At 32.5% G+C, this 13,172-nt stretch overlaps 1 protein-coding gene across 1 annotated transcript; it reads right to left on the bottom strand.

Annotated features, from left to right (window-relative positions):
- Nucleotides 1–7,359: 7,359 nt before the first annotated feature.
- On the bottom strand, nucleotides 7,360–8,135 carry LOC128163543 (gamma-glutamylaminecyclotransferase-like). The gene is made up of 2 exons (XM_052827173.1): nucleotides 7,933–8,135; nucleotides 7,360–7,689 (listed from the first exon to the last, which is right to left on the bottom strand). Exons 1-2 carry the CDS (start codon nucleotides 8,113–8,115, stop codon nucleotides 7,360–7,362), a joined length of 513 nt encoding a protein of 170 aa, XP_052683133.1. The 5' UTR covers nucleotides 8,116–8,135.
- Between the last annotated feature and the right edge of the window lie 5,037 nt (nucleotides 8,136–13,172).

The following is a 13,172-nucleotide window of genomic DNA, read 5'->3' as shown; positions in this document are numbered from 1 at the left end:
CTCTCTCTCTCTCTCTCTCTCTCTCTCTCTCTCTCTCTCAAATTAAGTCACGAGCGATTGTATAATGTGCACCCAGGTATCAATTTAAAAAAAAGGTTTTAATTTATTTCGTTGAATATTTAAGAAGAAAGCTAGTTTTCTTGATATTTAGAGTATTTACGTTTAATAAAGGTCATAGTTTTGCATGTCAACTTTCTTTCCGTGTATCTCAAAAATTATTAGTGATACAAGGATAATATTACTAAATATAAAAAGCCCATGTCCTAGAGAGTATTTGGGGCAAAATTTGTTAACCTCTGAAAATAGGCCAAATATGACCCTAAGTGTACCTTGTTCTTTCTGGACTCCGCCCAGCTACGATCTGATTGGACAAAGGTCAGTCAAACTTTTTCTTGAGTAAACCCTATTAAACGCTTCAATGTACTTTGCTGTTATCATGTTTTGTGTTAATGGTAAAATGAGAATTCTCGTAATTCGTTTTTATTTATTGAAGATAGCACAATAACAGAAAATTATGATTTTGTGATATTTACCTCGTAAAAATGTTTAGTAACTAACCAGTAACCATTGGAGAACTATTGCCGGTGTAAGGAAGAATTTTGACCCGGGTCAAAAATCGACCTGGGGGTATTTTTTTCAAAGTTGAATATTGAGACCAAAGGTGTTGAAAAGCGACCCTGTTCCGTTTAAAATTCAACAGCAAATAAGCACAAATTAATGGATTGATATTTATAACTTGGATGTATTTAACCCAAAATTTTCAGTTTTATTCATATTTATTCTTTCGATTTACATGTATACATCTTTTTACGGTCAGACGAAAAAATGAAACATTCTCACGGCCGTAGCGCACCCCTTTTTCAGTTGAGGCAAAAGGGTCATGTTTTCCAGTACATTGTAAAAAACTATAATTCTCATTTCGAACAAAAAATTAGAGAGAAAAGTTCTATAGAGAAAAGCAATATAATAACCTCGAGGACAAACAGAAAGTACATACTCTATACTACTACTAGTATATGAAAATAATAGACTCAATTTTTTGGACCATATTACATGTAAGTGTAGTAAAGGCCTTGCCCGAGACACGGTTAGATTATTCTAACTCAGCAGAGTGTAGTGAAATTAACAGCATTATTGTAAGCATAAAGCTTGGTTATGCAAATGTCAACAATTTCAGGTGTGTCGATGTATCTATTTCCTAAATAGTCAGATATCATATGCATTGTCAAAACGTGAATGCACGGGTCAAAGTCCAGTAGTATGTAAAAATAAATGAAAAAAAATTAAACAATAAAATTAATGCTTTCCTTTGGTGTTTTATGCGAGTGTGAGGGTAGCTAACGATGCAGGAAAGGAATTTCCATGTCTTTTTCAACTCTCACCTTTGTTGAAGGCTTAAGTGAGCTATTCTGATCACTTTTTGTCCGGCCTCCGTCTCTCTGTAAACTTTTACATATTTGACTCCAGAACCACCAGATCGTTTTGAACCTAACTATACCCAAATCATCCATAGGTAAAGGGGATTTATTTTTGTTAAAATGAAGGACCAAGTCCTCTTCCAAAGGGACATGATTAAAATGATTTAACATTTGTTGGCATTTTTAGAAAAATCTTTTAAAAAACCCATTGGTTAGAATAGCTGTAACTTGTGTGAAAGCATCCTCAAAAGGTTTGAATCATTTTTTTTTTCAAATCATAATCCCTGTGAGGAGGGTGCAGCCATGGGGGTGGGGGTCGAATTTTTACGTAGAAATCTATTGAGTAATATTTTTAAAAATCTTCTAAAAACCAATTGTCCAGATTAGATGTTACTCATGTGGAAGCATACTTAGCTTTATTTACGTACATGTAGTATATTTAAAGGAACATAGTTACGATTTTTGTCAAATTCTATTTTTCTGTTTTTATTATTAACAATGCTTTACAAATGCATTTCTAACGATCAAATGAAATTTGGGAGTCAGTCATTGAGTTATAAGCAAGATACAGAGCTCACAATTCTTTGTTATGTAAACAAGGCTCGTGTCCTGTCAAGTTTTGTTTACGTGGGTTCAATAAACCAGTAAAAATCTTTTTCAAGCGGATTTGTTTATCTTCTTATTCATTTTAATCTTAAATAAACAGCTCTTTACGTTTAACACATTCATTTAAGGAATTTTCACTTCAACATTCAAAATGTAAACCAAAGCTTTGTTTACATAGTAAAGAATTGTAAGCTCTGTAACTCGCTTAAAACTCAACAAATGACAATCAAATTTTGGGTGTATATTCAAAATGCCTTACCAAAGCTTTATAACCATTGAAATCGGGAAAATAAAATTTAGTTGTTGAGAAATGATTACGGGTATAAATTTCACGAAATTTGGTCTCAATCTACAACGTGGAGAAATTACCCCCGTTCAAAATTAAAAAAAAATGACACCCTGGTCAATTTTCAACCAGGGTCAATATTCTCCGTTACACCGTTGACGTTTTAATTTTTTTTACCATACATACAGGGGTATTTTACGCAGTTTTAAGCTTAATAAGTAACAAGGGTAAATTTCTTTGAGTAACCACTTTTACATCAACAATGCTATTGAAAAACCAATAAGTCTTTAAATTATTCAAACAGTTTTATGACGCGCTTCAAGAAGCATTGTATGGAATATATTTTAAGTGTTAATATCAAACTACTTAAACAGGAAAGCAACTTTTAAAAAAAATTATTCTTAAAGCAGTGGCATGACTACATTTAAACATGTTGCTATCGTAAAGTGATCTCATAAGCCGTATAGTCACAAAGTTTAAATTATTAAAAGAAACTTGCTATCATTTTATTAGAATATTGTTAGACTTAGTTTTAAATAGCAATTAAATCTACATTACCACCTACTAAACATTTTATTAACTAAAATCAAAGGCCTGAAGGGCCTGAGAGTCGACTCGCATTTGATTGTCAACAATGGAATGGGCGAAGTACAAAGATAAAGAATATTGCCTTCTTTAGTTTAAGGGCATTGCAGATATGATGCATGAACGTTTGAATATGAAAAAAAAATAGTTTTAGTACCAAAATCTCGACACTGCATGTAAATGGACACTATCACACATGTATACAAAGCCTTCAATTTTGTATCACCCAATTGCACCTAAAAGTTGCGCCCAAAGTGTTGTATTCCTTTCTTGGTAATAGGTTTTGCGCAATTATTTGTTGTTTTATGTGTATATTAAGTATATAATGCATTCACCTGGTCATTTGAGGTAAGCATTCTTCTAGCTTTGAAAAATATGTAAAATTTGATACTAACATAGCGATGCAGCAGGATGTACACGTCCACACGGGTGAAACATCGAACTATTTTAAAATGTAACGTGTTGTATAGATATCAGCAAAGAAAGATATATACATGGGGGACAATCCCCATTACGAGTCATGTTCAGCTTTAATATCATTTCATCCTATAAAATGATATTACATATAGGATATTCAATTTGGCATTAATTTCAACTGCCACTTTGTCAACCATATTCAGTTAAATGAGTGGAAATCAAGCAGAGATATGAACATTGTTTTATTCATAAAATGCAAAAAATTACAGAATAAACTGTCAGTTATGAAACATTTTATCTTGTTATACTTTCATGTTAAATACTGAAATTTGATTGGTTAAGACGCAGTTCATAATCCTTTCTATTACCCTCAGCGTTAGCAACGCACTTAGCAACGGGTAACATTAAAAATTGTTACATGCGCGAAAATTATGCGCGTACGGTTCGCTGTAGAATTCACGTTATTCCTATATGAAAGCAGTAAGATTTTCTTAAAAATTAAGATATTCAGTATAACAAAATAAATAGCGCCTGTTTGGGAGGATAACAGTTGAAATTGACACCCCTCGAAAACCATTGACAATGGTTTTCTCGGGGTGTCAATTTCAACTGTTACCCTCCCAAACAGGCAGTATTTATATAATTTTCATATAAGCCATTAATAAAAATTGACTTATAAACAGCATGCATATTGTGTAATAATCCAATCAGTGGCGAATGGACACAGTAGGAAGTTATGCATGCTAAGTCAATAATCAATGGTGCTATAAGAGACAGTCCATTTATACTATATTCCCTATCTCAATCAGAACAATGCAATAATGAAATCTGCTACAATACTCAAAACAACAACTAAATGTAAAAAAAAAAATACATGGTTATGACTACATTTCATGAGAAATTCTTTCTTGACTAGCTTACGTTGCAGGGGTATTCATTCTTATAAAAAAAAAAACCTTGGTTTCTTATCAAAGTCTTAAAATCAAATAAAGATTTTTTTCACTTAGTCTAAAAAGAAACAGCATTTGCATGTATCAACTTGCTTAAAAAGAATAAACATAGCATCTGCTACAAATACATTAGTTCTACAATTACTCAATGTTAAAATCTTATATTACGTCTAAGAGTTAACAAATGGAAATGAGCTTTACATAAAAAAAAAATCGTTTATTACCGGTATTAGCTTTTCGGTCATATTGATAGTGTATATAAAATATCACTTGATTTCTCACAAGTTTTTAAATACATATGAAAACGTTTTTTAAAGAAAATACTAAAAAGTGATGTATTTATACCTCAACTTCCGTCCTTCCAGTTGTTGAGACAGACTTCTCGCTGTTGTACGTCTGTACAACAACATCGGTGATTTTCAAGTGTTGGCCTATACCCACTTCTTTCTCGGCAAACTCTCTTCAAAGTGACACTTTGCACTTGCCCGTCCCATCCTTCAAGGTTATATATTTGACTTTTACATCTCTTCCTCCAACTGATACAGTTCTTGTGATTTCTTTCTACAAAACATATACAGCTACTAAGTCAGTGTTTAAAAGAGAGGTTTAAAAAATTGCTAATTGCTATTGTAAAACGCAATCATTTACATTAAGCATGGATGTTCAATTAACTTACACAGCGGTCGATTCGTTTTTTCTGCCTCGCACTTCCGGCTGCTCATAGAATATAGAATATTTATTTTTGTTTAATAAATATTTAGCTGGGATTTTTTGAAACCTTAACTTTGTCTTTCATCAATAATTTTTCTAAGAATTATTTGATACTGGCAAATACTCGTTACCGGTAAAACGACTGTACATTGAATTAAAAGACAGGGTAAACGATTATATAGCTTTGCAGTCTAGCAAATTCTTAACCATGTTAACATAAATATCAAAGAATACAAACCGTTATAAAACTGTCCAACGTAAAATAAGGTGCAAAACAGATTATTATTAGATGCAATGAATTACTGTAGCACAGTTCTGACGATCTCCACTGCACTGCTCAGCTTGAAAATTCTGTTTACTCAATAGCTGCAGCTTCCCGCGCAGATTGTCAGGTGGCAGGGGATAGTTTCGAAGGAAAGACCCGGTCAAAATTTTGAAATAAAGGGAGAACCTGGGGTTTGGCTGGTTATTTGAGGGGTATAAATCGGTAGAATATTTATTGCATTCATTTTGTGGATAGAGGAGCTCATGCCAATTTCATTGATATATGACACTTTAATACTGGTAGCACTTTTCATCAGATATGGAATGAAAATGCGAAACTGTGGCCAAAATTTTCACTTTCGGTTTTGTGCTTGAAAAGTAGGGTGGGTTCAGAACACGAAATGTCACTCGGAAAGAAGGTGATTGACCCCCCATCAATTGGTGATTATTTGCATGGGTATACATTAAGCTACCAATCCTATGATAGTTTATGGCAGTTGCTCGGGACTGGAGCGTGGTTATGGACCCGTGAAAATGTGAAAAAAGGGCAATTTTTCAGAAAATTTTGAGACCGTCCCTGGCTATTCTTTATAGTGCTATATGTAAGTTGTACTTGTTTTATTCTGAAATGTTTAAAAATTCTCAAGAGTCGGGACCATGTGTCCCCTGCATGCAAACCAATTTTAGCAAATTTAAAAATCCACTGAAAAATTAAATCACATATATGAGCACTATCTGCCTCACATTTCCTCGACCAAAAAAACTATCCCCTGCCACCTCAGGTGAAATCATGAAAGTTAACTTGTTCGTAATATTATTCTGCGGCTGTTTCAATATTAGTTACATAAGCAAACGTTTTTAAGAAACTGACTCAATTTCTTTTTGTTTACGATAAAAAAAGATATACACCTTTTAATAATCCAAAGCAGCGCATGTCTTTTATACGGGAGTTTTAAATTTGATACAATTTCATATTTTGAGATAACCCCTTTATGTGCCCCTTTGCAAATATTCATCCGCATGTAATAATTACAATATTCTATTCACACTTTTAGGTGAACTTCAAGGTTATTGTGTAATAGATATGCAGGATAAAAGTTTCCAACACAATATTGTCATCAACTTATTCAAATTATGAAAATAAGGCTATTGCAAGTGTCTTATTTATCAAGATTTATTTGCAGCTAGTGAAGGAACACACATACGAGTTTGTGCTTCGGTGAATCCGCAATGAATCAGCGTTGACAACAAGGATCAGCTCGCTTCGCGAGCCGACTCAAAAGGAAAAAGAGAAGGTTAATTTGACCGTAAACATAAAAAAATTATATAATCATATTTTTGTATGTCATAAAAAATCGTAAAAAAGAGATAAAGATGCAAACAGTGGTTTAGGTTTTCTTCATTCTATCATATACAGTGTGTCCCTACTCGAGTGACGTCATCAATAAGAGATCAGTTTAGACTGCATGACATATATGAAACTAACATTGTATAACAAATTATTGTATTAATCTTGCGTCAATCAGTTTACAATGCATGCAGCGCAATGTCTAAATGCCTTCATATTACAAAAGTTTGGACTACTAAAAGCTTTGAAATTGTTCATGTTTATGTGAATTGTAGCACATACAGGTGTTGTTTATACAGCAATTACAAAAAATATACGGGTACTACGCAAACAACCGCCTGTGGAAAAAGTTCGGGTTTCGGCACAAACGCAATTCGTGCTTTGCAATGAAAAAAGAATGTTTTAAAATAATGAAATTCAGAAATAAAATGTGTAAGCACGTGTTTACAGTGCTTCAATGCCACTGCATAATATACATATAATAGTTTTAAATACGTCAATATGGATTTACTTTTCTCTAGTACGTATACACTGTATGCATGAATTCAATAAAAATCTATTCAGATTTATCCACTTAGGAATTTTTATTCAATATGTAATATTCAAAGAGAGGGTAAAAACATTCTCATTGACAAACACCTACATTTATATTACATGTGAAAAAAATGTAATATACAAGTTCAGGTGTTCGTCAATGCTAATATATAAACGTTACAATTTTTCACGCTCAAGTCATTAAAAAAATGAACATATATATTTTTTTCTTGTCTTTTACTATGATTTTTTGTTCTCGTCAAATTCCGCATCAATACTGGCATCATACTCCAAGCCGTGCTCTCCCTTAGAGTCATATACATCGATGTGAGGAAGGTCACGCACGGAATCACGGTCGTTATAAAAATAGCACCAACAATCGGAGCGGGAATTCGATTGGGTTTCTTTGGATTTAGGCGCACTCGACTGAGAATCTGGATTGCTACACCGTGTATCTTTTGAGTGTTCCGCCGATATCAAGGTCCTTGTGTACATTTCAGGGTGATCTTCGAAGTAATCCAGGAATTTCATTTTCTCATCATCCACGTCATAAATTTCACCCTTCTCAAGCTAAAAAAGGAAACTTTTAAAACTAGACATTCCTGCTAATCAATTTATCTAAAACCAATGGAAACAGAAATTGAAACATATGTATATTCATATGTAGCTTTCATGTGTTTGTATCAAAATTGACATCATTCTGCTTTTAAGGCAAATTAATAAAATTTAGGGTTTTGTTTTAATAATCTCAGAATACTAGTACACAGCAATTATAATTAGAGGGAAAACTATGTACAATGACTCGTTTCTTACCCATCCAGTTCCTGGCACGTGTAAGAGACAAGGCATATTCCAGGATCTCTCAATCACCAGCGGGTACTTTTCCACGGTCTGTCCGACACCGACGAATAAAGTGGTGCCTGTACCAGGATCCATCAAACGAAAGTGATTTGGCTGACTATTCTTCAATGTTCCGTAAACAAATATTCTGTTCATCAAGGTGGTTATTTCAGGACTTGAAAAAGACAGCTTTCAAGATTTTATTTCAGACGTTTCTTGCAAAAATAAGATTCCGTAACAAAACACTTAAGTTAGGTCACTATATGGGAATCATATATATTTAAAACGCAAACCATAAAACAATACGTTCGTATATCGTATAAACTAAATGTCATAAAGGGGAAATTATGTATAAAAATCAGTTATGAAAATGATTAAATTTTCAGGACAAATTACTTGTAGCTACATACCAGTAGCTAATGATATAATATATATATGCAAGTGGGTCAGTTAGACAGAAACTGTTCTATAAGTAAAATATGCGTGACTAATGATACAAGTAATTAGATAACTAATGATAACTATATCATCAGAATCAAAGGTAGAATAGTTGGATGAATTTACTCAATAAACGTTCATATAAAATCAATTGATATTTATAACTTATGAGTTATGACTGATATCGTCCCTAATCTTCTGGCTTAGTACGGCGGAGCGTGGGTACCAAAACAACGAATTATATACTTAATACTTCACAGTCATTAGTACCTTGGTATGTATACACGTACCTTGAATTTAATTCAGCTTTCTGTTAAAGTAGTGGATTGGGCAGAGGTATAAGTAGTTGATGGTATCGCAACTCTATTCAAAATATCATGACAATTTAGGGGGGGGGGACAAAGCAAATACAAGAAACATCATGCAATTTCTCATAACTCTAAAATGGGGAACGTTATGGTACATGTAAAATGAATGGGGAAGGACAGGATAGGTTGGCTTCAAAACTCACTTTTCTCTTTATGTGAAATTTGAATCAAAACTGATTTTTCTCCTTATGTAAAATTTGAACCTACAAGAAGTCATGCCAGCGTATAAGGGAGGGGGTGGCTGAAATGAAAGTATTTTTATGGTGTAATCCACAGAATAACAAAATTGACAAAGCAACAGCCGGGAGGTGGGTGGGGTGGTGGGGTTTAACCCCCTTTCTTGTTTTCTTGTGGGAAGGGGGTGACTTACAGAACACATTGGTAAGCAAATTTTAATATCTCAAAAAAGCAGTTGGTAAAAACTGATTTTTATGAGTAAATTTAAAAAGGTGTCTATTGGACATTTGTAATTATAGCTCCAAGATTCCATATAGTAGAAGGGTCAAAATGCATCGATACGGTGCATAGGGAAATATTTTCGCCGTTTTATTTTCGCCCCTTTCGCCCTTCTTCTCATGAACCATTTCGCCAGAAAAACTGAAACTTGTTTGGAAGCATTTCCAGGTAGTGTAGATTCAAATTTGTTTAAGTTATGATCCCGGGGGTAGGGTAGGGCTACAATGGGGGATCGATTTTTTACATGGGAATGCATGGAGAAAAATCTTTAAAATCTTCTTCTTTATACCTATTACGCCAGGAATGGTGTTACTTGTGTGGAAGCATCCTCATATAGTTTAGATTCAAGTTTGTTCAAATCAAGATCCCCGGGAGTAGGATGTAGCCATGTAGTGGGGGGGTCGAATTATTACATAGGAATATATAGAAAAAAATCTTTAAACATCTTCTACATTATACAATATTTTTCTCTTCTGGGAAGTGGATATTCACCTTTTACTGTTCTTGCATTTAACTGTCTATAGTCGACACACATGCGCAGTTCATCGTTTTTCTTTCTACACAGTACGACGTTACTAGTCCATGGTGATTCTGATCTTCTTATGATTCCTGCTGTTAATAATTGTTGTAGGTGGTCTCGAACTTCTTGGAACATTGATGGCGGGATTCTCCTGTGTCTTTGCTTAAATGGAACTTTATTGTTTCTGTTTATCTTATGTTGTACTCTATTACTGTGACCAATGTCTGTATCACTAGTCGAGAAAATGTCTTTGTTTTGCTCCAATATCCTGTATTAAGGAAATAGGATTTTCATCCTATAAAAATCATAGCATATGGTTCACAGTTCACTCAAATGATTGATTCAAGTAAATGTAACTAGTCATATAGTATTCATTTAAAGCTTATCTGCCCATTTACGAGTGCTTTACATGCATAGAATGAGTGGATGAAAGGGACAATGAATGGGTGTGTGTGTGAAAATGAAAAATGTTGACCTAATGATCAAAATGTTTGAAGAAATAATTTCTCAGATTTTAACCAAAGAAAAAATATTTATATATAATTCAAATACAATATGTATTTGTATAAATTAAAACGCAACTGTCAAAAATGAATGCAGTCAAAGGGGAATAAAGAGAAAAAATAAATGTAAAAAATGATTAGTCAATGGAAAAAAATAAAAAGATTTATCACATTATTAAAATATGTCTTCCTTTTAATTTGCTACATTAAGGCTAATTCAAAAACTATATCACAAATTGATTTCCCAAAACATTATTTCAAAAATTGATAATGAATTGCTCTGTATAAAGGGCAATAACTCTATATAACAAAATAAATTGCAAATATTTAAAGCAATGACAGATGTTTTAAAACTGATTATGATGTACAGTATTTAAATATTGTAAATAAATACTATCTACATCGAAACATGAAATACCAGAAGTCTATGTTTAATAATAATAAACAAGATTTGGAGATCAATCAATTGTTCAATGCATTGTCAATAATTAAATGAAAGTTACTACAGACACTCAGACAGTAAAACAGTCATAAAAGCATAAATCACTTTTTTATTGTTTAGTCACTCACATGATCAAGAGGCTGCACTGTCTGTTGTCTGTTATCTCGAGGTGTTGAATGGCTCTGGAGTCTGGAATCTGGAAGAAGTCAGGATTCAAGAGTCACAACACATATTAAAGTCCAGTGTTCAATCTGTATCTGTATAGGCCTCAACTTTCCACCATAAGAATTTGTAGACATCAGTCAACTTCAATTGTGGTCCCCATCACCTTATCCGAATGCAACGTGGGCGCCAAATGCGGTAGTGGGTTGTCCCAAAGATAAACAAGCCCACATAAGGGTTCATTTATTCAGATTTAGAGATTAAAGGATTAAACCCTGTAATATAATAATAGATGTGAGCATAAAAATGATCAATGTTTACAATAAGATTCAGCATAAAAAAAATACATGTACAACCATATACATGAAATACATTACTGCTCAGAGTTCACTGATCAAACTATTTGTAAAGAAGGATAACTCTGGTTATAATGCATCATTCTTTCAGGGTCAAGAAGGGTTTCTGACCTTGAAAACAATTTACAAAAATAAAGAAATATGCTCTATATCATAATCAATATTAATATTAAATTAAATAAAAACATAAACTTCCAATGTAGCTCCTTTGTAGATTACATTTTTTCAAGATACATATATGATAAACATAAGAATATAACTTTGCAACGATCACTTGTTTATGAAACAAGGTTTAACAATCACATACTTAGCTGCTGAATACTCTGATAATGGTACTCCCTTAATACAAGTATTAAATATGGTAACAATAACTAACCTTTCACATATACTAGAAATGAAATAATATAGCTTAGATATCAAAACTATGAATTCCTGGGATACTTTATTAAATACATTATTTCATAAATAAGACATTATGACCTCAAAAAGTACACTTAGCCAAATGTAGCAATTAACAGAAAATATCATTATTATCTAATAAATTATTTATTAAAGTTCAAGAATACAAAAAATAGAACAATTACTATAGCTGACTGCTTCCAAAATGTTTGACAAATAAATAAGGTACATGTAAATTGTCTCTTGAAGAAAGCAGGAGCCCGTTTCATAAAGATTTCCTAAGAAGTTTCCTAAGACAAAACTTAAGATATACATAAGTTATATCTTAAGAAGTTCCTAAGATTTGTCATAGCTGTTTCACAAAACTTTCTTAGCGTAACGCACATTACTTAAGATACATTCTAAGCCACTTTCATTGCATATTGTTAATTCTAAATAAATACCGGTCTTGTAAATTCTTTTCAATATACACAAATTTAAAATTCATAAGTGAATGTAAAAATTCATTCCCTTATACACCTATAAACGTCTTAGAAAAAAGTGAAATATGTATATAGAGATTGTCTATGTACGTGCATTGAAATTTTGTATGATATTTTACATCCACGTGCATACACGGATATAAGAATTAAGTAACAAAACCTATATTCTAACTTTGAAAACGGTTTTTTTTTAAAGAATGCATTGATCGTAGTATCTTGTTTTTGCTATATGTACATACATGTACATACATTTCTTTGTCTTAGATATCATTTGAATATGACTGCATGAATCAATGCGAAACATTGGTCACTGCTAGAATTTCTGTTATTTTTACAAATGATTGAGTGCATTTTTTATGTCTAGTTGATTCATTATAAATAGCCCGTATTGACATATATACAATACACTAAAGTTTATTTCTAAATCATAAATGCTTGTTGAGGTACATGTATCCTTTTCATGATTTTACTATATCATACAGTACATGTATATTCCAAATAGAATACAATTATCACATTTAGTGACAAGTATTTAGGATTTAGAATGGAGGGATGTGGAACTTTTAAACCAAGAATCGCAATTCGCAAATACACTTTGTAAATACATCTCGGTTGATAAAAGAAGCGAGGATAGAAGGCAATATTTACATTCTACTGTGTTTTCCATTAAATTTTCTGATGTTTCAATGCCTCTAAATGCAACAACTAATCAATGCGTATGAATTTACATGTAATTTACATAAATAGTTCCCAAACAGTGAATTAGATATGTTATAGGTTAAACAATATATTTCATACATGTTGTCAAAGCACCATGTTTTACAATTATTCAACAAAAAAGTTGATTTTATTGCTAAAAGCAAAACTTGAAGAGTTTATTTTCATTGATTAAATTTTCATGCCCATCGATCTCAACTCAACCGTCTATGTGACAACCAGTTTAAACAGGTTTTATAAAACAACTGTTCTTGCCGTTACTAATTTAGTCCCTCCATGACCTACAATTTGTATTGATTTATTTAAGTAAATAATTGATTTCATCAGTAAGGGAATGTAAGTATAAGCATTAAATGATTTATTTTGACGC

Source organism: Crassostrea angulata, chromosome 9 (genome assembly GCF_025612915.1).
Source record: "Crassostrea angulata isolate pt1a10 chromosome 9, ASM2561291v2, whole genome shotgun sequence".
Taxonomy (NCBI): Eukaryota; Metazoa; Mollusca; class Bivalvia; order Ostreida; family Ostreidae; genus Magallana; species Magallana angulata.
The sequence above is the reverse complement of the archived record's forward strand: the minus strand, read 5'-3'. Positions and strand labels throughout refer to the sequence as shown.

What these genes read in the sequence shown, in the direction of transcription:
- LOC128163543 (XM_052827173.1), bottom strand. Translation starts at nt 8,115, where the DNA reads ATGAACAGAATATTTGTTTACGGAACATTGAAGAATAGTCAGCCAAAT. An exon ending in ACGTGCCAGGAACTGGATGG is followed by an intron (nt 7,690 to 7,932) that starts GTAAGAAACGAG and finishes TTCCTTTTTTAG; the next exon opens with CTTGAGAAGGGTGAAATTTA.